The sequence below is a fragment of the Hippocampus bargibanti genome, linkage group LG16 (genome assembly GCF_051943395.1).
Source record: "Hippocampus bargibanti isolate YZ-2025 linkage group LG16, ASM5194339v1, whole genome shotgun sequence".
Taxonomy (NCBI): Eukaryota; Metazoa; Chordata; class Actinopteri; order Syngnathiformes; family Syngnathidae; genus Hippocampus; species Hippocampus bargibanti.
In genome coordinates, this window is record NC_142749.1 from 12,953,451 (window position 1) to 12,975,108 (window position 21,658).

Here is a 21,658-nt window from a genome sequence, read left to right on the forward strand (position 1 = left end):
AACCTCATGAGTCATTACGGATGACGTTTTACGATCAGATGGGGGTTATAATGAGACGCGAGGTTGTCGACCAGGCTGTTGGAATTGCAAACATGGATTTGCAAACAGGAAATCCACAACATGTGCTCGATTTTACATTTAAAATCAGCCTGGCAGACCGTCGCTATTTTAGGTACGGTGTTTTCAGGTGACGCACGCTTCAAAATTGAGATCCATTCTTATCACTGATGAATGCAAACGTGTTTGTTTGCTAAATGTCCTACATTATGGCCGATATAATCAGTGTGGGGTGTTTGTTTATGAGGAGGGGGGGTCGTGGTTTGTCTGGAGGATGATTTCCATGTCACGGAGAGGCTTTTTTCATTTTCCTGATTTTTTTGGGGGGTTTGGGGGGAACATGAATCATGAGCATAACCATTCCCTTTACGCTTTCACTCAATATGAATATGGAGTAGTTTTTATAAGTCGTACTGGTTATGTTTTTTTTCTTTTTCCTGTGTGGCGTTCACATTCAAAAACAAACTTGACAGACTCGAAATTGTCCTGACGTGCAAGAGTGATTGTAAATGATTGCCGGTTTCTACGTACCCTGTGATTGGTTGACAATCGATACGGGTTGTTCCACGCCTCTCCAACGTCAGCTGAGATGCGCTCCAGCACACTTGGGGCTCTGGTGAAGAGATGCGGGATATAAAATACTCCATGAATATTCAGAGATTGTAGGTTAGAAAAATAGAAACAGTGTTTTGGTCTGGGCCCTATTGCAAGGATTGGCCACAATCCAGCAGAAGATTGGACCTTGGACAGATCGGCTGCAAACCCCCTCCACCCTCACCCACGCCACTGAAGACAGAAACCAACTATGCCAACGGTTATTGCGGGATTTTTCTGATAACATTTTGTTGAAGTTTCAGTGATGTTGTCACACCCGTGAACTTTACTCCACAGAAGCGATTCCTTTTGAAAACAAAATAGGCAATCCAGGGATTCTGAAGATTGGACTTTAATCCATGAATATTGACCTGAGCATGAAAAAAAACATAACTGTAAAAACAGCAACACACAAAAAGAAATGTCCCACAAAAAGTTGTTCGTCCTCAAAAGGAAGTGAGAAGAAATCTTAAATTAAAACACTGTAAAATGCCTACTCTGGCGCCATCTTGGACTTCATTTTTTCAATCTTAATTCATGTATTCTTCATCCATTTTGAGGATAATGGCAAGATCATGACAAATGATAAAAACACTGTGATGAAAAAAATAGGCGCATATCACCACACAAAGACCCAAAACCAATCCAAAGAGCCAACAATAACAAAACATACAGTATCATTCATTGTTAATGATGATTGTTGTTGTTGTTTTAAGCCTTCAGACACAATTGCTCATTGTCACATGGCTTAGACTTTTGGACCGTTAACGCTTCATGAAAAATTTGCAGGGAACATTTTTTTTCCCGTTTCGGTCATTGACAAGAGGTCGATGTTATATGTTACTTGTGTTCACGGTATTTGTAACTCATGAGACGTTCAAGGCCAACGGGGGAAAATAAGTAATCTGTTACTACTGTCAGTGTGGCGGCAGTCATGCTTGACCACTGCAATAAAACAGAAGACAGCGAGTCTTCTTTGTGATGCATATCTGATTTTACAAGCATAAAGTCCAAATGTAACTCAATGGCGGAGGCTTAAATTGGGGAAACAAAGGGAAAGGCGCACCAGCGTATAATGTCATCTTTTGAAGAAAATCAAGGCTTTGGGGTGCACCTTATACACCAGAAAATACGGTTTGTACATTTTAAAACTGGATGTGACATGCGATCTTTAATAATTATTGTCAGGGTCAATAGCCTTCAGAATCTCGAAAAGCACTGCAAATTTACCACAACAAAAACTATTTATATCTTTGCAATGACATTTGTGGTCTCAGTGTTTTATCTTGACTTTTGGGATTCAAAGTATCACCCAAAATGAGTTTAAATAAAGTACGATGATGTTCTCACAGCTGACTCAAATTTTTTTTCGTGTTTTTTTTTTTTTTGGGGGGGGGGGGGGGGGGGGGGTTGCTGCACCTGCAGCTTCATTCAGGCTGACACCTCACGCTGATCATTACACAAGCGGCATGCATTCCTCAAAACTGGTCAGCACGACACAAAATGCAGGGATTTGGCTTTGCACTCTTACAATAGCGAGATGACAGTTCTGATCTGATTTCCCACAGTCAGAACGCCTGAAGCTTTCAACGCCTTGACCTTCATCATATAACGGGCACTCGTGGCATATTTTCAAAATGCGTTTTCCCACAATGTGCCCAAAAAAATGAAAATGTACTAATCTCAATTCATGGTCAGGGTTCCTGTTACATCATAAATTATGACAGTCTAGCTAGCTACCTAGCCATCTATTTGCTATCTATTAGCTGTCTAGCTCTCTAGCTAGCTATCTATTAGCTATATAGATAGCTACCTAGCCAGCTAGCTATCTATTAGCTAGTGAGATTTCTATCTATTTGAGTTACTTCCGAGTTGAGTTCCGCTGGCAATTGTGGCTGCCGCTGCTCACCCACAGAAAAACTTATGCTGTGACTGTGAGTTTTGAAAGGTGCTTGTAAATGAAATGTATTATTATTATTATTACTATTATTAGGGATTCCAAGTGTTCCCTTATCATTATGGATTACGCTGATTATGGTATTAACCAATTCGGCTCAACAGATTTTGGGGTGAGTGCTATTTATTGTTTGTTGTCGTAAGTGTTAGCACATTTACAAAGAACACAAATAAGCAGGGACTTTAAGACTGCAAAACATGAAATCACTAATAAGAAGAGGGGAGTGGAAAATGAGTCAAGAATATGTAACCGCCCACTTTTGCTCCCTTTCCCGACCAGACTTTGATCCTATTCAGCAAAAAAAAAATGTATTCAAGCTCACCGTTAAGCGAGTAGGCCGCTAATGCCTCGTGCGGTCTGCTCAATAGCACTTCCAAAAATCTAAAGTTCAGGAGAAAAAAAAAAAATCACTGGAATTTGACAGCTGATTATTTGCATTAACATGCAGCCACAACTTTACCGACTTCCTTTTCATTTTTTGCTCTTTCATTTGAGTTGATGTTCTTGTGCAATCTACTGGGAGCTTTGAGGTGTCTGAAGCTGAAAGCTTTCGTTTATGTCATTCTGAAGGTAAGTCTTTCCTGTATTCACTGGAAACTGCACAGACAAAAGCAATGCGTTTGATCTTAAATTGTTTGGAATGGTGGGTGGAGACAGGGGCAGTTAAATTGTAAAAAGGAGTTACCTGCTTTTTATTTTTTTTAAATGCACTTAGTTTTTGCATTAATAACTTTATAGCAAATCAGGAGAGGGCAAGTAAGGTGAGGATCAGAGAAATATTAAAGGTAGCTTATCGGTGTAAATAGGTTCAGCTGTTCTAGTAGGATTTTCCTAACATTTATTTTGTTGTTGTATTATTCCTTCTGTATACCTGTATTTACAGTATATAGGTTGTGGATCTGATAAATAGAAAACAACAAGATAAACAGTTTTGTTATATCACCAAAACATAGCATTCAAAAAGATAGTAGTGCAATGCTGGCCTATTGTGGTGATTTAAAATGAAAACCATGTTTTGAGGTTCACAACCAATCCCAATTCAACCCGTTTCAATAAAATACAATACATATTGATTTGTATAGAGCTCAATATGCTTGATAACCGTCACACGGTTTTCAGTCTTAGCGTTGACCAGAACCAGGAAACTGCAACCAATCACGAGAGTGTCCATTGCAATTTCATGTTATTTTTTTAACATTAAAAACTCGTGATTTGAATTAAAAATGTTGAATACAACAGAAATTAATTGGCAATTGTTTTCCTAACTCTACTTCCAGTTGCTGTGTTGATGACAACCAAGGCGTCACAAGCAATGTTTCTGGAACGGAACGACTACAACTCCAGACGCTATTAACCAATTTCTGGAGACTTAAAAATAAAAAAACAAATCTTTTAAAAATGGCTTTCGGTGACCTTCTTGAGCAGGTGGGCAGCACAGGCCGCTTTCAGGTCCTGCACGTGACCCTGCTCTGTATTCCGGTGCTGCTGATGGCCAGTCACAACCTGCTGCAGAATTTTGTGGCGGCCGTGCCTCCTCACTACTGCAGCGCGCATGCAAATTTATCTCAGCTCAAGCTCAGCCCGCAAGAAATCTTGACAGTCACCGTGCCTTTGGACTCAAAGGGCAAGCATCAGAGCTGCCTGCGCTACGTTGCACCACAGTGGCATCTTCTGGGCAAGAATGGCACTTTGGAACAAGAGACTCAGGAAGAAATTGACATGGATATTGGCCTCCAGGGATGCACTGATGGATGGTCCTACAATATGAGTGAGATGACCTCCACAATCATATCGGAGGTAAAGCCAGATTTGATAATCCTGGTGGTTTGATAGGTCTCGGTGCAGAGGTGTTGAAAATGTTGTTCAATGATGCGTTCAGTGGGATTTGGTGTGCGATCTGCGCCCTTTGAAGCAAATGGGCCAAACCATCTACATGGGAGGTGTTCTGGTGGGATCCATCGTCTTGGGAAGTCTCGCAGACAAGTAACGGTTTTATGACACTTCTCATTTTTCTTTTTTTTTTTCCATTATTTTAGTGAAACTCATTTGTGTACTAGAAATTTTGATATGATCTCAGGTTTGGGCGACGCATCCTATTGATCATTTCTCACCTGCTGATGGCCGTGGCCGGGACGGGTGCCGCTTTCGCCACGTCCTTCCCAATCTTCTGCCTGTGCCGCTTTGGTTGTGGAATGGCACTGTCAGGCATGGGTCTCAACACTTTTTCACTCAGTGAGTAATTCAGTCTGACCGGGAGAGGGAAAATGGCCAGATGAGCATGTCACATTTAAAACAGAACCTTTTTTTTTCCTTGGTAAAAGTTGTGGAGTGGATCCCGACCCGTGTGCGGACCGGGGTGGGCACTCTCACAGGCTACTGTTACACGTTGGGACAGTTGATCCAGCCGGGTGTCGCTTACTTCATTCGGGACTGGAGATGGTTGACCTTGGCCGCGTCATCACCCTTCTATGTCTTCTTCATCTACTCGTGGTGAGATGATCAGAGTTGAGTTGATGAGCATCCTGCAATGAATGATTCAGCAAAACATTCAATCTTTTTTTTCATGTATTTTTGTATGCTGTATGAATTTTACCTTTGGTGGAAAACTAACAAATTGCCTAATTGGAACATAGGTTAAGGTTAATGCTGATTGTGTGTGCGTGAAATTGATAATTGATCTATTGTTACTTGAAGTTGGACAAAATGGCGAACAAAATTGCAAACTGCAGGAGGTGCTGTTCAGTATCAGCGAATTGTCAAAGGTAGTTATGAAAATAAATACATAAATAAATAAAAACATACATACATCAATAAACACATATTAATTAAACAAAATAAATTAAAATAAATTAAAACACATAAAAATAAAATAAAATAAATTAATTAAAATAAATACATTAAAATAAACCCATTAAAATAAAAGAATATTATTGTATTTTGTTGTATCTTATTATTTTATTCTGAATAAAAGGAGATTTTATTTGAAGTACAATTAAAATTACACTACATTACATTAAATTAATTTGTGCCTTGATAAAAAATGTTAAATATATATTAAAAAAACTACAACTTTGAAGGCACTGTAAAATTGTAAAATTTTTAATCATGTAGTTTGGTCACCAGTAGGGGGCGTCCACTTACTAATAGACAAACCACAATTACATCATTTACTCTGTGACACAAGGCATGCTAAGTAAATTTGAAAAATAGATAAAATAGGTATTTTGATGGGGGGGGGAGCTTTTTCTCACTCTGCTAATTAATAAAATATTTACATTTTCATGTTGAAGGAGTGCTAAATGTTTGCCCATGCTTAATTTTAGTCTATTATTCACTCTAAACACAACTGAAAAATCAAAACTATCTGTGATGGCGTCAATGAAAAAGGTAAACAGTTGTTTACAGGGGAATGTTAAAATCGGACCCAGTTCATACCGGTTTTGGTGAATACTGTGAAAATAGCAGTCGGACTATAATCGAATGTGCTCTCATCCAGGTGGTTTTATGAATCTTCAAGATGGTTGGTCTTGAGCCACGACTATGACCAAGCCATCAAGAACCTAAAGTGCGTCGCTAAAATAAACGGACGTCGCAAGGAAGGAGACAAAATTGACATTACAGTAAGTGGAAACTCCTAACTTGAGCATTTTCTTGTGTTGGATATAGAAGCTGAGATTGAGTGAGGGTGACTTTCTTTTTGCGTAAAGATGGTACAAGAGGCCATGAAGAAAGAAATGTCTTACTCACAAGGCTCCTACACCGTTTTAGATCTATTCCGCACACCCACAATGCGGTCAATGACAATCTGCCTCTGTGCAGTCTGGTGAGCAAAACCTCAGCGCTTCAAGTAACTTCTCGTTATATTCAAGCACTTTTCACACCTTGAAAATGACACCTTCAAATTTTAAAGACACTTTCATTTCGCTTCCGCAGGCTCTCGACAAGCTTTGCCTATTATGGGCTGGCCATGGACCTCCAGAAATTTGGTGTGGACTTCTACTTAATACAAGTCATTTTTGGGGCTGTGGATATTCCCGCCAAAATCGTCATAACTCTGACAATGAGTTTTATCGGACGTCGTCCATCGCAAAGCGGTGCACTTATTCTGGCTGGAATCACAGTACTGATCAATCTGATGGTACCTTATGGTATGGCTAAACAAATGGTGTGTTGCAAGCTGTGTGTCAAAATATTAGATTAGATTTTTAAATAGTGATGGATCGTCAAGGCCTGCAAAGCCTTCTCCACTGGCCTAAAATATCTGAATCACGGACTGATGTGAATTCCATTTTGACCGTGAATTCTTCTTGAATAATTCCAAATTGTCTTTCAGCTTCGCTTAATTACTTTTCCACTGTTGCGCTGCTTCCAGATGTGTGTTTTCGTAGGTAAACATTTAACGAATCAAATTTCAGCCACCGTTTCTTACCAGGGTCAGAAATCTACCTGGACGCCTTCACAATGAATTCTGCGGGCCCTGGAGTATAAAATATGTGTCAATGAAACTGTTGTTTTAACCAATTAGATTTTGAGTTGACCAATCCAAGGCCTGCTAGAGGGCGCTGGAAACGTCAGAGTTTTCGTAGACTACGATTGGCTAGCTACATGAATGGCTAGTCACTAGCCAATCATAGTATCACTAGCCACTAGTGAAGAGCATACTGGCCAGAGCTGGCACACTGTATCGGTACCGAGCTGCATAAGCGAATATATTTTTGTGTCGATTTAATAGTGGTTTTGTCAACCCACAATGGCTGAAGGAGGACAATAAATGTATTTGTAGCAGATTTACTGTTAAAGCCAATTTAAAGATGGACTTTTGAGAAAATTGAAAATTGACATTAAGAAAGGTCGGTCAGTAATGACTAATGGTGCCCTCTAACGGACTTGAAGTATATCACACCACATTTTTCCAGTCTGGATTGATTTAGACATAGCACTACTGAAGGCCTAGCGAGGAAATCCATGGCCCACCACTGTTTTTAACACAAACATATTAAAATAAAAAATCTCTTGACATCTGCAATAAATCTCCCCATACTGAGCAAAGACTTACATTTCACTGATCTACAGACCATCAGACGCTACGCACCTCACTGGCTGTCTTGGGCAAAGGCTGTCTCGCTGCTTCCTTCAGCTGCTGTTACCTTTACTCTGGAGAGCTCTTCCCCACCATCATTCGGTAAGATAGAAATTCCAAGTGAAATGCTAGCTGGAGAAGAAAAAAAAATTATGTCGTTGAAAAACATAAGCTCATTAAGACAATCAACCTCGGCTGAGCACTTTTCTCCTTGACTATTTGAGCGGCATAATCACACTGACAAGCCACTCTGACTGATTACGCAATGCCTCAAATGACATGATGTCTTAGATTGGAAATGTAAAATAGCTCTAAATTATGTTTGCATGTTCTGCTGCGGGTACTCCGGCGTTCTCCCATAATGACACGTACGCTAAGTTAATTGAAGACTCCATTTTCCAAAGGTGTACAAATGAGCTTGAATGGTTGTTTAACTCTCCAAGCCCAAAAAGTACCTGGTTACACTTCTGCTCATCTGCAAATGAATACAAAATGGTCGACTATCGAAAATGGATGGATGGAGAGCATTTAAAATTGAATTCATCAAATATTTCCAGTGGAGGCCATTGCGGTGTGCGTGCGGGAGTCTCTGTGTGTGTCCCACTAAAGGTCAATGGCTAAGTGCTAAAAATTAACAACACTGTGACCCAGTTCAAGACAAAACAAGGTCACATAAACCCAATGGTCTTACCTCCTAAATATTCAGTGTACTGAGAGCGAGCTAAAGCTGACACGAGCTGGCTTTGCACACAAATGGAACATTTGGAGTCTTTAATTTACTAAACATAGATGTTTTTAGAAGAAAGTGTTTTAGAGAACATTCAGTGTTACAAACCGACCATAACTTCAATTGTATTACGCAAAAAGGATAACATTAACATTGTACCTCAGTCAGAACGGAATGGGCTGGGTGTCAATGTGCGCTCGCGTGGGGGCGATGGTGGCCCCCATGGTGCTTCTTAGCGGTGATTACATACCTTGGCTGCCGGGATTGATCTACGGGGGAGCACCCATCATCAGTGGAGTGGCTGCCTTATTCCTCCCAGAAACACTTGGGTCGCCGCTTCCTGACACAATACAAGATGTGGAGGACAGGTAAACGGACTCATCATGTTGACAAAAGTAAAACATAAACACATGCAGTGAATCATGAGAAAAAAAAACCTGACCCATGTAATTATCTGCTTTCCATACAGGGGCTCTGGTCGAACCTCCAAAACGCCACCAAAGGAAGCAGCCACTGACACCAATCTCTTAAAGCAGGTTACCTGAATGCATCAAAATTGTACAACTCTCGTGTTAATGAAATGAGAGGTGCTACTGCTGTTTTTGCAGTCATTTTTTTTTGCAGTGATTTCATTTTATTTTCCACGTCTCCAGTATGACTGATGAGATTATGGAGGCTGATACTAGTTATAGAGAGGTCAATCGTGAAGAAAACAAAAACATAGCATTGTATTGTAGCATTAAAGGCCGTTGGTCATGCTGGGGACTCGAGATATTTTGTATTTGAAGTCACTTAAAGGAAGTTATTTCTAAATGTATTTAAAAGGAAAACATACGTTTATTATTTCAAATACCGCACAGTACAAGTGCCGCAGTCTGCTTTGAACACAGTACAAGCACACTAAAAAAATAATATTTATAGCAACAACATTTTAAATATTGTTTTAAACTTCTTAGTGTGGTTACGTTTGAGACTTACTAATATTGAACCAAGTTGTAGTTCCACCTTACACTCAGCTTTCCAGTGGTATTTCAGGACTAACCGAAACGCACTTGTAGTAGTACAGATGAACTTAATTGGACGTTGCTGTTCAGCACTTAAACACGGGGAAAATGTTGAAAAGAAACATTAAGTACTTGGACATTTCTATCCAAACGTTTGGACCAATTAAATAAGAAATTTCGTGCTTCTCAGCTAACCCCAAAAGTTTGCAGGGAGGCTCAAGCAAAATAATTGGCAGGTGCTCGGAGAACCGTAATTACTCAATGCATTTAATTATTCTTTTCCCTTCGACGTTTAAATACATTTTAAATTTTGCAATAATCCGAATGCGTCGATAAAAATACAAACTCGGCTATTATAGGATTCAAGATAAAGTAAAAAACACATTTTTTTGTTGACAAAGAAACGTCGTCATTCGGAAATGTTTGTTAAAATGCGTCTCGTTCCAAACAACCGCAGGCCAAACTGTTGATGTGCCGATACCGCCCTCCAGCGGAAATCTGTGATATTGCATCAAACTTTTCGAGTCCTTTTCATTCCGCCAACATCTTTTTCAAAGTTGTGTCCTTTTTTAAAGACTATCGTTGGGCGTGTTATCCATTATACATTTTTCACGTTCTTTTATATTTTTACTGCATTTTTCACTTACTGCCAACTCGACTGGCCTTTTTTTTTTTAAATGAAACGTCACGTGACTCACCAGTGAATAAGAGTCGTGGAAGCTCACGACCGTATTTTGACTTTCTAAAATCCACCAAATACATGCCACAACAATAGAACCGTGAATAAATTACCCAAATTACCTGAAGTAAAGGAATAAATAATGATAAAATGAAAAAAAAATAAGAACACGTAAATGTTCCCATCATCCCATGGCATCTAATTTTAACATATCGTGGCATGAATAAAACGAATAATTTCAGTAAAATACACATATTCTGAATCCAGAATTGTATTAAGGCGTTCATTGTAAAATATGTATAATATGATAATGTTGGCCGTAACAAGTTTTCCTCGCCTTTTTGATTTACTTCAAAAGTTCTGCCACTATTACGTTACTATTTAAATAATATTACAGGGACTCCTGCTGACCAATTATTGGGAGTTGTATTCGTCCTTTGTATTGCCATCTAGTGGTATGTTTTCCTCAATGCTAAACTCAAAGTACAGTACAATACATGTACTGTACACGTTTAACTATTTTAAGAAGACATTGCCGAAAAAAAAAACACATCCGCTTGACCAATACGGAGTCACGGAGGTGTTCAAATTTGTTCAGCAAATCGGGAGGCAGGCAGTTATTTTTAAAATTGATTTTAACCTTTATAATACAGTACTATAAAAATGTAAATACTTGGGTGGTTTCCATACCTCTGAAGAAAATGTGTTGTTCCTTTCAAGAACTGTAATAAAATAATACGTGTTCCTCTAAAAATGTCATATTGTACACATTCATATGATGTGTATTCATGCCAAGATTCAGAGCAAACTGCAGAAATAATTACATCATAAAAATGATATGAATAAAGATTTATTTTCCTCATATGAACAGGTGGAATCAATTTTTCATTTTATTTTACAATCTATGACAATCTCGCATTGTTTCTTTTATTTCTCGCATATTCCAGGAATTACATGTGAGGGGATCTATGGGGGCAAAAGGGCTGTATTTTTATTGCTGAATGTGAAATGAAATACACTTTCACCAACTGGAATAGAATTGACTGCTGCTTGTCTGTTTTTTTCTTCTCCTTTTTGAAAACCATGCACCCATCTAACCTTGACCACAAGGACATGCAGAGGAAAGGAGTTTCAAGCTGGTGGGGCGTGAGGTCAATTGAGAGTGCGCCTTAAAACTAATAGGAGAGACTATATGCACAGCATGCCTGGTGGAAACCGCAACATGGTCCGTTATGCTAAAGTGAGGAGAAAAAGGCAGAATTTATGTTGGAGGCGCTTTTGGAGGCAAGCAAAGTGAAATATTCTTCAAGTGACATGTGACCAATGCTCATTCCTCATAATAAGAACAGTGTGGAATTATCACAGAGCAATTAGAAGTGCAGCACATTCGTTAGCATCTCTTTTCAATGCTTCATAACAACATAGCAACTTTCTTTCCGCTCGAATTTTCTAAAATTTCTCGGGGGTGTGAATGTGTTTGATTCCTTGCATCAGGCTGATATTGATATGACTAAATCTGTCGATAAGACAAAGCGGTAGGTACACAGTACTATCGGAGGAGACACTATTTGGATGCTACTTGACGTTACTGGAAGTGCATGTAAAAGTTTCAAAACCAAGTGATAAAAAACAAGCGTGTGCACAAGAAACTCGATTGATGGCTTTTTTTTTTCAAAGGAAGAAAAATAACTGTTAAACATGCATTGACTGTGTCGCTTCATTCTACACAACAGGCATGACACACACATAGTACGGTCAGAAAAAAAACGGCAAAATACAAAGTTTGCATATTTTTGCATTGTATGATCTCTTTCGTAGCTGTTCCACTCATGTTGTGTAGTATTGTTTTGTTCTTTTGATTTGATGTGAGTGTTTAGGGTACGAGTGCATAATGGTGTGAAGGCCCCAAATAGAATTAATGGGGTGAGGGATGGGGGTGGTGATGGGGGGGATCCTGAGACACTGTGCGGTCTCAAACAGAGACCCACAAAAACTAGAATGGACACAGGATGGTAAAGTAAAGGATTTTAAAAGGGTGGTGGTGAGAGGGGGGGTGCAGGGGGTTGGCGGGGTTAACAATTGAGTGAAAACAGATGCAATCGTTTTGTTTCACCCACCACCTCTGATGGCAGGGGTCACTCTGTGCCAAGCAACTCGGTATTTGCGAGGCTCATAAAAAGGCTTAAATGAGGGGAGTCTGCAGAAAAAAAAGGTGGGTGGGAAGCTTAATGCGGCAGGCTTGGGGTGAGGCGGGGTGGGTAAAAATATATGTAAACACATCAAGCAATGACCTGCATAAATTAACTCATTCACTGCCAGACATGTGCAAAAATGTGTCCACTCCAGTGCCAGGGTTATTGTCCTTTTCATGAAAAATTCAGAGCCCACAAAATATTGAATTTTAGGACTACATAAACATTCAACGCGGCGTAAGAAACCTTAGACGCTCTCCTTTCATCAGAAAAAAATAGTTAATTCCTAAATTATATGGGTATGGAGTTATATGAGTTTGAAATGAGGGTGGGTGTTCAAAATACAATGCAATACATACATATTGGTTGATATAGCGCTTTAACAACAGCGGAAGCTGTAACAAAGCACGAACATGGAAAAAACGGAAATGCTGCCCCTTGTGGAAGGGGAAAACTATTGCCAGAGGCATGGTCAAGTGCTTTATCGGCATCCAAGCAAAAAAAAAAAATCAGGAATGGTGCTCTACGTCATATTTTTAATTCCCGAATAAATTTGTGAATGGCAGTGAATGAGTTAACACAACCTACCGCAGCTTCACCTGCGCCTACTCAGGGGGAGTTGTGGGTGTGTCTGTTTGCGTGTGTGCGTGTATGCATGCGTGTGTGTGTGTGTGTGTGTGTGTGTGGGTGGGTGTATGTGGCGGTGGTGGTCGGGGGTCTGTGTATAAAGCAGTGGTTCTGTGTATTTTTGATGCATACTGGCAAACCCTCAAGGTCGATGCCATTATCAACCATTGGAACTCTTAACGATACATGCAAGCATGGTGACACATGCACACACACACACACACACACACACGCACACGCACACACACACACACACACACACACACACACACACACACACACACACACACACACACACACACACACACACACACACACACACACACACACACACACACACACGTGCATCCCCACGTGACACATGTAGAAAAAATGGCGTTGATTAACCAGGCATTCTATTTTGATCCCAGATGATAAACCTTACAAGGTGATTTACATTGATGTAAACATACACTTTTTTTTGTGATGAAAGTGGTTTATATTGTGTGATATGGAAGGACGTTCCAGTGGGGTCTGACTCCTCAAAGGATGTGACGTGGAAAAAAAAATGTTCAACCAGAGAGAGAGAGAAATAAGATAAAATGAACAAAAAAACTAATTATCAATGTGTATTAAAAAAAATGAGGCATCCGTATAAGAAAGACTACAAAAACCTCCACTGGCCCTCTGGCATCGGCAAACAGCAAAAGGCACCACAATATTACTCTATTTTTTTTCTCTTTTTTGACATAGTGAAAAAACTGGCACATATCTTTATGCTGTAAATCAAAACGTACATATAAATAGAGTTTTCCCTATAAAAAAGTCTTTGCTGTTAACTAGTAGACAACTTTTTGCTAAAATGAAAATAAATATTTCATTTGTTTAGAATATCTGTCAGTTATATAAAATAAAAATATTTCTTATAGATGCGGTTCTATACTATACTGACTTTTTTGTTTGTTTGTTCATGGTCACTCGCTAATGGGGTGTCGTGTCCGGTTTGGAGCGGGAGTGTGTAAGTCTCGTCTGCACGTTCCCATGCGCACTGCGCCGCCCCGACGGCTGAGGAGTCCGACCGTCCACCGGCCTGTAGATGGTGGATGGCTCAGCGTTCATGTTCTGCATACTGAGGAAAGGCGTGCTTTCGCCGTCCTCCTCCGACTCACTTCCTGTTAGGCAACTCCGGGAGCCGTAATCCCGCGAGGCCTCGTATCCGCGCGGGGCCACGTGGCCGTTCAGTCTGGATCTCCTCCAGCGCCGGCTATCGGGCGCGCCCGAGCCGCTTCTCTTTGGTTGCTCCCTCGAGGAGAGATACTCCTGGGTGGTCTCATAGTCTTCGTCGTCCGCCGGACGGTAGGGGCTGGAGGGTAGGCTGCCCCTGCTGTCGTTGGGGTAGGTGCGCCGCTGCTGCCGGTAGGCCTCCTGGAACTGGGCGTCGTGGAGGGGCACTTGGTAGCGGCGCAGCAAAGGCTGGTTGTCTTCCAGGGGGTACGGGTTGTGGACAGCCGGGGGGAGGGACATGGCGTGGCTGGCGTTGGGCGAGGTGATCTGGAAGCTAGGCACCTGCGGGGGCAATGAATAATGGAAATCCACTGGCGACAGGCGGGATGGTGTCGTGAGGGCTGACACGTATCTGTTGGGAAACAGAAAGCGACTTCATTTTGGGAGTTACTGGGCAGAATTTTGACATCCCTTGTTTGGTTGGACCCCAAGTTCGCCGAACAAAACATTGTAGTGACCATCGATGAAAAGGCTTCATCAGCCGTGATCTGTACTTCTTTGAAGGTGTCGGACCTTTCGTTTCTTATCCAAGATGATTCGTCAGCGAACTAAAGTCTTGCTGGTAGTTTCAACCCTATATATATATTCCGACTGTCTAGATGTGTCGGGGCTCTGTTTGGTCCCTGCTCTGAAGTTGGGGGGAGCAGAGGACTACTCCCTGCGGCTCCACTGATTACTTATATTGTCCTGACTGATTACTTATATTGTCCTGCCTGAGTATGAGGTCTACAACTGGGCTGATTGCCCCATTTGCTCTGGTATCACCTGAGCAGCATAACTAAGGTTATGTTGCCTATGCAATCTGTTGTACGAACGATCCAAATTGAACCTCACCCCACCATGGCGGTTTAGTGAAGGATTTTGCTGTTTTATGAAAATAGCTTCTTTTACTCCCCTTTCAATAGGACAGTAGGGAAGACTAGTTCGCTGACGAATCATCTTGGATAAGAAGCGAAACGTCTGACACCTTCAAAAAAATACAGATGACGGCTGAAGAAACCTTTTCATCAATGAACCACTCCTGTACGACTGAGAGCTTACACAGGCGTATTGTAGCGAACAGCATTCCTAAATCAAGAATTTCCTGATCTAAATCTAAATGCAATTTCCTATAAAACGATTTCCAAGAAATACAAAATGTAAGTGTAAACATATACATGTTGAGACACTGAATGGGGCAATCAGGGCCAGTAATAGACCATAATGAGTCAGGAAAAAAGAAGTAATCAGCGTAGCCTCAGTGAATAGTCCTCTGCTCCCCCCAAGGGGCCTATCATAGCAGCGGTCTGGCAATGCCACCTCTGGACATTAGGGATATATATAGGGCTCCCAGCAAATTTCAGTTCGCTGACGAAGCTTTTCGGATGTGAACTGAAGAAACATTTTCAGCGATAGTTTACACAGATGTAACACTGAATATGTGTTCCTGTTTCTGAGTCTGTTACAGATGGACTTCCTGTTCCTGACTTTCTGTTCAGACACGTCATAACACTTGGGATAAAAATGACAGAGTTGAGATTCCCAACTTCAAAGCTTTGAATCTCAAATGGGACTTTTCTTTCTCAAATGTGTCATTTCATTCCGACGTGGCTCATTGCATGCCTGCATGTGTGTGTGTGTGATCTGATTCACCGGGTAGTGTGTCACATTTGTAAACAGCATACTGAATTAAAATGAATTGAAGACTCTTTTTTGCATAGGTATGAATGTGAGAGGGGCTGTAATAGCTCTGTGATTGACAGGTTATTGCGTCTCGAGAGTACACAGCAGTGGCGTACCGTCAAGTCATGTAAAACCTTCTCTGCAGGCCTAAAAATAGCAGAATCACGGACTGATGTTAATTATATTTTGTCCATTATTTTTTATTAAATAATTCCAAATTGTCTTTCAACTTGTTTTCATTACTTTTCCCGTGCTGCGCTGCTTCCAGATGTGTGTTTTTGTATTCAGCCATCATTTGTTACCAGGGTCAGAAATCTTCCTGGATGCCTTCACTATCAGTTCTGCAGGCCCTGTCGCATTAAAATGTGTCAAAAGGGGAACAAACGCTTTCTTGAATGCGCTGGTCAATGTCATAAATTTTTGCAAACTATGATTGACTAGTCACTAACCAATCATAGCCGCTAGTGACAAGAGCATATGGCCAGAGCTAGCACACTTTATTGGTAGCAAGCTGCATAAGCAAATATATTGTGTTAATTTAATAGCAGTTTTGTCAACGCACAATTTGGTTGGAGATTTACTGTTAAAGCCATTTTCAAAATGGACATCATTAAGAAAGCTAGGTCAGTTATTTCCTGGGTAATGGTACCCTCTAGCGGCCTTGTAGTAAATCGCACCACATTTTTTCAGTCTGGATTGATTCGGACGTAGCACTACTGAAGGTCCAGCGATGAAATTCATGGCCCGCCACTGGTACACAGACTGTCATCCAAAATCAAGGCCAACATGGTTTCTTTTTTGGATGCTCCCACGGACGGCTGTGTTGACATCATTATCATCATCTGGTGTTCCACAAGGATCTATTTAAGCGCCACTTTTAGTTTTTTTTTCCGTTTTTGATTTTTCATATATATTTTAGGTGATTGTGATTTCCATATTTGTTTAAAAAAACTATCAATCAATATTAAGAACGGAAAGTGTGGAGCAAGACTGCAAAAAAAAAAATCAACCAAGTCATAAGACAGGCAAGTCACATACACTGGCTACAAACTTGCAATTTACGCATCCTCATACTTTGCAGTTACAGTATATTCTGACCATGACCCACTGACCTACTTTTGAACACTATAGAAAAAAATATTTGAGAAACTGCTTTGCAGAATGTATAGAAGTCATTGAGGCACCGATATTGTTTCAAATTTTGTGCTTACCAAATTTAGCTATCTCACATACACAATTCGACCCTAATCCAAGATGTACAGTGATACCTTGGCTTAATTGGTTCCCAGACAGAGTGTGTAAGGCGAAAAGTGTGTATCCCAAAAATTATTTTCCCATAGGAAACCATTAAATGGAGAATAATCCATTCCCAGGTCCCCATAAAACATACTTTTCTACTTTCTAATTTTCTAAGCCCTAAAACTACACAAAATATATCTTATTTTTTGTATAATAAATGTGCTATGGTATTATAAACAAAGAAATAAACTGTACTATATAATAAAGTCGTTTTATTTACCATTGTGATGGTCGTTTTCAGCAACATTAAACACTTGATAAAAAACAAGTCATAATTTTATCTAGTTCCTCATCAATTGTGTTCTGTTTAGCTGGGTTGAACGCTTTTTGCATCAAGTGTACAGATGGCTTGTGCAGGTTGTTTGTGGAGCCTGATTGATGGGATATGTTAACTTGTAGTGTACACTGTGCCTTTGAACTATCAAAAATTGAAAATCTCTCACTGTCGTCTGCCTGTTTAAACTGCCTGTTTAATGTTTAAACCACCCCCCTCACTGCTGCGTTCTTGTCCAATCACATGGCTTTAACCGAAGACTGGGGGTGAGGAATAGAGGAGAAAAACAGTCGACTGCCATTTTGTTGTTCAAAGAACGGGCTTGTTTGCGAACGACACATCACTCATCGAGGCAGCTCCGTGTACAAAAAAAGTTCATATGCCAAGGTAAAATTTTCATAAATGTAACGTTCACAAACCGAAAAGTTCGTAAGCCAAGGGGTTTGTAAACCGAGGATAAAGATGTTAAATTAACACAGGGTGCAAAGGCATATTTCTGATTCAACTCTTGCATCGGATCAAAAAAAAAGTCCTCCGCCAATGCACCCGCACAACACGCGAGATAGACAACTCGGCAGAAATTGCATTTCGCTGATGGCGCATCGCTATACACTAAGACCGAGGGAGACTTTGAGATTTCCACAGTAGTGCTGATTTTGCAAGTCTCCCACGCTGTTGCCGTAACCGTGTTATTTGTTACTGGACTCTGCGGGGAATCTGGCTTATGTAATCGGGCTGCGTATAGTAATCCAAGACCGGATTCACGCGCAGATACTTGAATTAAGCTCAATTAACACATAAACAGATAAAAGAAGTCAAAACACACAAAATGCAAGACATAACTTGTCTGGTTTGGTCACGCCAATTCATACAGCCGCTTGTTTTTGTGCTTTGATTGCTCGGCATGCACACGGTGTTTTTGTTTGACAGTTGTTTGGCAACCCATGGTGTAAAGTCACACTTATTATAAGACTAAATCCATTACCATGTGACTCATTTTTCTTTTTTTACCGCCAAAAATGAGCCCACCTGTCGCTATGCGGGGAGTCTCCCAGGGAGTCAAATGAGTCCCCATATTGAAGGCCCGGCCGATGGGAGCCGTTATAAGCACAGTGTGCAGCCCGCCGGGCCCGCGCCTCCATGCATGCGGGACTGCTGCATTTACTGGTCCCAACTGATGATGACATCATCCCCGGCGAGTTAGAGAGGACGCTGTCCGAATGTTCCAGGCTCCACGTCCGTTCTTCGGGTCTGGAGTTAACATAAACGGGTGTCAGGCACGCGTTTAATTCCTGTGGAATTGAGACACGCGATGCACGCTCACCTGTGAGTTGATGAATGGGCTCGTGTGGAAGAATTGTGAGATCTGGAAGAGGTGTGGCTGGCCGGGAAGGATCCTTCTGTCGCAGGCCGTATGACTCGTTCGGTTGCCGGTATGTTCTTTGATATGTACTGGATCAAAATAAGGTTTTATTGGGTATATTTTGTAGTTATGGTAATTATTAACTTGACGCTTGTGGTAACATTTCAAGATGAACCTATAATGCACTATAACATCGGTATCAAAGTCAAGGGCCGGGGGACAGATTGAGCCCGTCACATCATTTTATGTGGCCCGCGGGAGCAAATCTTGTGTGTCAACTGTCATGATCCTTGCTGAATTCTGTATCGAAATGTCAAATTGTAATGGGCAAGAAATACTTGCTTGTACGCGCCTTAGATTAGATTAGATGAACCTTTATTTGTCTCGTATGTGGAACAGCTTGGAATTTAAGCGGATTTTCATGGGATAGGAGATTGGAGACAATCTCTTTTTGTCAATGGATGCTACAACTTCGTGTTTGCTTTCAACATTTAGCTTGTAGCAGACGAGCACATTCCACCATAATGTCGCTGATCCACTGTTGAAAAGGATGCTTTGATCCTCTCCTCTTTCATCTAGAACTGCTTCATACAACAAAGGCGGTGGAGAAAGTGTTAAAGATTGAATGACTGTCTGTGTCTTTTGTGCTGTGTCACATTATTTGTTATTTAGCTTTTTGTTGTTGTTTTGACTTCAAGATGGCATCGCGAGTGTGGCTGCCTTTACAGCAGCGCCTGCATTTTGTTTTTCTACTTCTTCTTTTCCTTTCCTCTTCCTTTCATAAATTTGCTGCTGTGAAATGTTAATTTCTCCATTGAGACTAATAACGGCTAATCCAATCCAAAAACATTGAGATTTTACATCAGTCCATCGAGGGGAGCCGTAACTCCGAAGTGGCCGGCAACAAAAAATGAGTTTGAAACTCTTACACTATACGCTTTGCAGATGATATTATTAGAAAAAGGGCGGCGTTGAAATATCATTCCCAACCTATTACAAGAATCGTTACAGTAAAAACTGAAGAAACATTTCTTCAGAAACTCACATCTACCATGGGGATTTCCTCTGGTCCTGGTCCTGGGTGATTGGGTCCGTTTGCTAGGTTCCGATTCGGGTGTTCTGGACACATGTTCTGTCTCAGATGATTGTGCATCTTCTTTCTTTGTTTCCTGTTCAGAAAGGGTACGGTTGATTATGTCGGGATGTGTTCATAAAAGACTTTACGGTACAATTTGGAGTGCTGCTTACTTGGTTTTACAGTAGGCAACCACACAAACGATGCCCACCACCAACAGAGCCACACAAATGCCCGTGATTGTCAGGACTCTCTTCTGGTAGAGTTCTTCTGCTTCTGTCCACAGCGCGCAACAAAAACACACACAGTGAGGGGACAAGACAGTCGGCATCCTCGTAAGTTTCTTCATTCTTTGTGCTACACATCGCCAGTATGAACTTTAAAATACTTCTAACAGGCTGTGACTATTTACGTGTTACATCATCACATAAACAATATTAAAACTTGGGAGCTTTTCCAGAGAAGAGGTTGCGTGAGTTTGAGGGTCGCATTTTTCTCTCGCTCCTCGGCGGGAAGGATAAATAATGTAATAAACACGTTACATTGGTGCCATTCCTATAGATGTTTTCAAGCCAATTGACGTCATTGGGCCAATTTCTGTTTATGACATAATATAGATAACAGTGGTTGCCCTTGCAGCAAACTGGGTTGTTTTCGTGGATCATGAAAAACATTGCTTTAGATTTAACACAACAGAATTATGTAACATTCTATCACGGCTGCAGCTGTTGCAAAGGCACTATAGCAATAAAAATGAATTATATTGCATTGTATATGCAAATTAAGACATTGTAAATAACAGTGGCTCCGTTTTTTCCTATACAGGATTTTTTAAGTTCAATTAAAACTCATTCATTACAATTGACCGAACTAGAAGTCAACAAACTCATCTATCGTATTATATGTTAAGAGGGTGGAAGTTGCAGTACCGTATTTTCCGGTGTATAAGGTGCACCAAAAGCCAGAATTTACTTCAAAAGATGACCCTGCGCCTTATACGCCGATGTGCCTTATATGTGAGGTCATATTGAACTTTTATAAAAAATAAATAAAATACAAAAATACAAAATACATCATTTATGTATTTATTTATCATTGTGTATTTATTTTTATTTATTTATATATATATATATATATATATATATATATATATATATATATATATATATATATATATATATATATATATATATATATATACAGTGTATTTATTCATATGTTTGTTTGAGTATTTATATTTATGTCTTTATTTATCTATGTCTTTATGAATCTGTCTTTATGTATCTCTGTCTTTATGTACCTGTCCTCATGTACCTCTCTTCATGTATCGGTCTTCATTTATTTATTTTTATTTATTAAGGTGCGTCCCAAAAATGTTTTGCACATGAGTTTGAATGGAATAAAATGCTGAAATTTTCTGTCCTATTTCCCGATTCAATTCCCACGTGGGGACTGTCTTAGTTTGGAACTACACTTGCTCATGTTCATTTCACCCTCGAACCACTCAAATACTTTTCTGGAAAAGCTTGATGAAAATAAGAGCTGTCAAAAGGAGGCCGGAAATAGCAGCAAACAGAAGCAAATCATGACCGTAGGCTCTAAATATATCATTGCATGCTCATATCAACAACTGTTCCTTGAAAGCTAAATCAAACACAGACTTTTTATATACTTGATCGGCGAATTTCAGCTCGACGGAGTGAGAGGCAAGGCGCAGCTACTAAATCACTCGAAGTAAGAGAAAAGGAAAGCATACGCAGGCGAGATTTGAAAGGCATCCGGCAGTTCCAAACATGATATATCAT

At 40.4% G+C, this 21,658-nt stretch overlaps 2 protein-coding genes across 6 annotated transcripts in view; one reads left to right on the forward strand and one right to left on the reverse strand.

Annotated features, from left to right (window-relative positions):
• Nucleotides 1–1,572: 1,572 nt before the first annotated feature.
• On the forward strand, nucleotides 1,573–10,962 carry slc22a6l (solute carrier family 22 member 6, like). Of its 2 annotated transcripts, none has more exons than XM_089016467.1 (11): nucleotides 1,573–1,785; nucleotides 3,886–4,405; nucleotides 4,488–4,591; nucleotides 4,686–4,840; nucleotides 4,930–5,098; nucleotides 6,105–6,228; nucleotides 6,316–6,431; nucleotides 6,542–6,756; nucleotides 7,682–7,790; nucleotides 8,580–8,783; nucleotides 8,885–10,962. In XM_089016467.1, the coding sequence occupies exons 1-11, from the start codon at nucleotides 1,727–1,729 to the stop codon at nucleotides 8,958–8,960; spliced, it is 1,851 nt and encodes a 616-aa protein (XP_088872593.1). In that variant the 5' UTR covers nucleotides 1,573–1,726; the 3' UTR covers nucleotides 8,961–10,962. The 2 variants fall into 2 exon arrangements, with proteins under 2 accessions (XP_088872593.1, XP_088872594.1); XM_089016468.1 differs by lacking the exon at nucleotides 1,573–1,785 and adding an exon at nucleotides 2,906–3,178.
• A 323-nt stretch (nucleotides 10,963–11,285) lies between these two features.
• The window catches only part of nrg2a (neuregulin 2a), a 101,630-nt gene continuing 91,257 nt past the window's right edge, over nucleotides 11,286–21,658 (reverse strand). For all 4 annotated transcript variants that reach the window (XM_089016463.1, XM_089016462.1, XM_089016464.1 and 1 more), the window contains 5 exons: nucleotides 20,027–20,129; nucleotides 19,824–19,947; nucleotides 18,740–18,867; nucleotides 18,445–18,666; nucleotides 11,286–14,532 (listed from right to left, as the gene is read on the reverse strand). In XM_089016463.1, coding sequence (XP_088872589.1) covers nucleotides 13,878–14,532; nucleotides 18,445–18,666; nucleotides 18,740–18,867; nucleotides 19,824–19,947; nucleotides 20,027–20,129 — 1,232 coding nt within the window. In that variant the 3' untranslated portion in view covers nucleotides 11,286–13,877. The remainder of the gene's footprint in view (nucleotides 14,533–18,444; nucleotides 18,667–18,739; nucleotides 18,868–19,823; nucleotides 19,948–20,026; nucleotides 20,130–21,658) is intronic.

Bases quoted from the DNA above. Each gene is read 5' to 3' on its own strand.
- slc22a6l (XM_089016467.1), top strand. From the start codon at position 1,727: ATGTCATCTTTTGAAGAAAATCAAGGCTTTGGGGTGCACCTTATACAC. The intron at 4,841-4,929 runs GTGAGTAATTCA...CCTTGGTAAAAG, and splicing joins TCTCAACACTTTTTCACTCA to TTGTGGAGTGGATCCCGACC. The intron at 6,757-7,681 runs GTATGGCTAAAC...ACTGATCTACAG, and splicing joins CAATCTGATGGTACCTTATG to ACCATCAGACGCTACGCACC.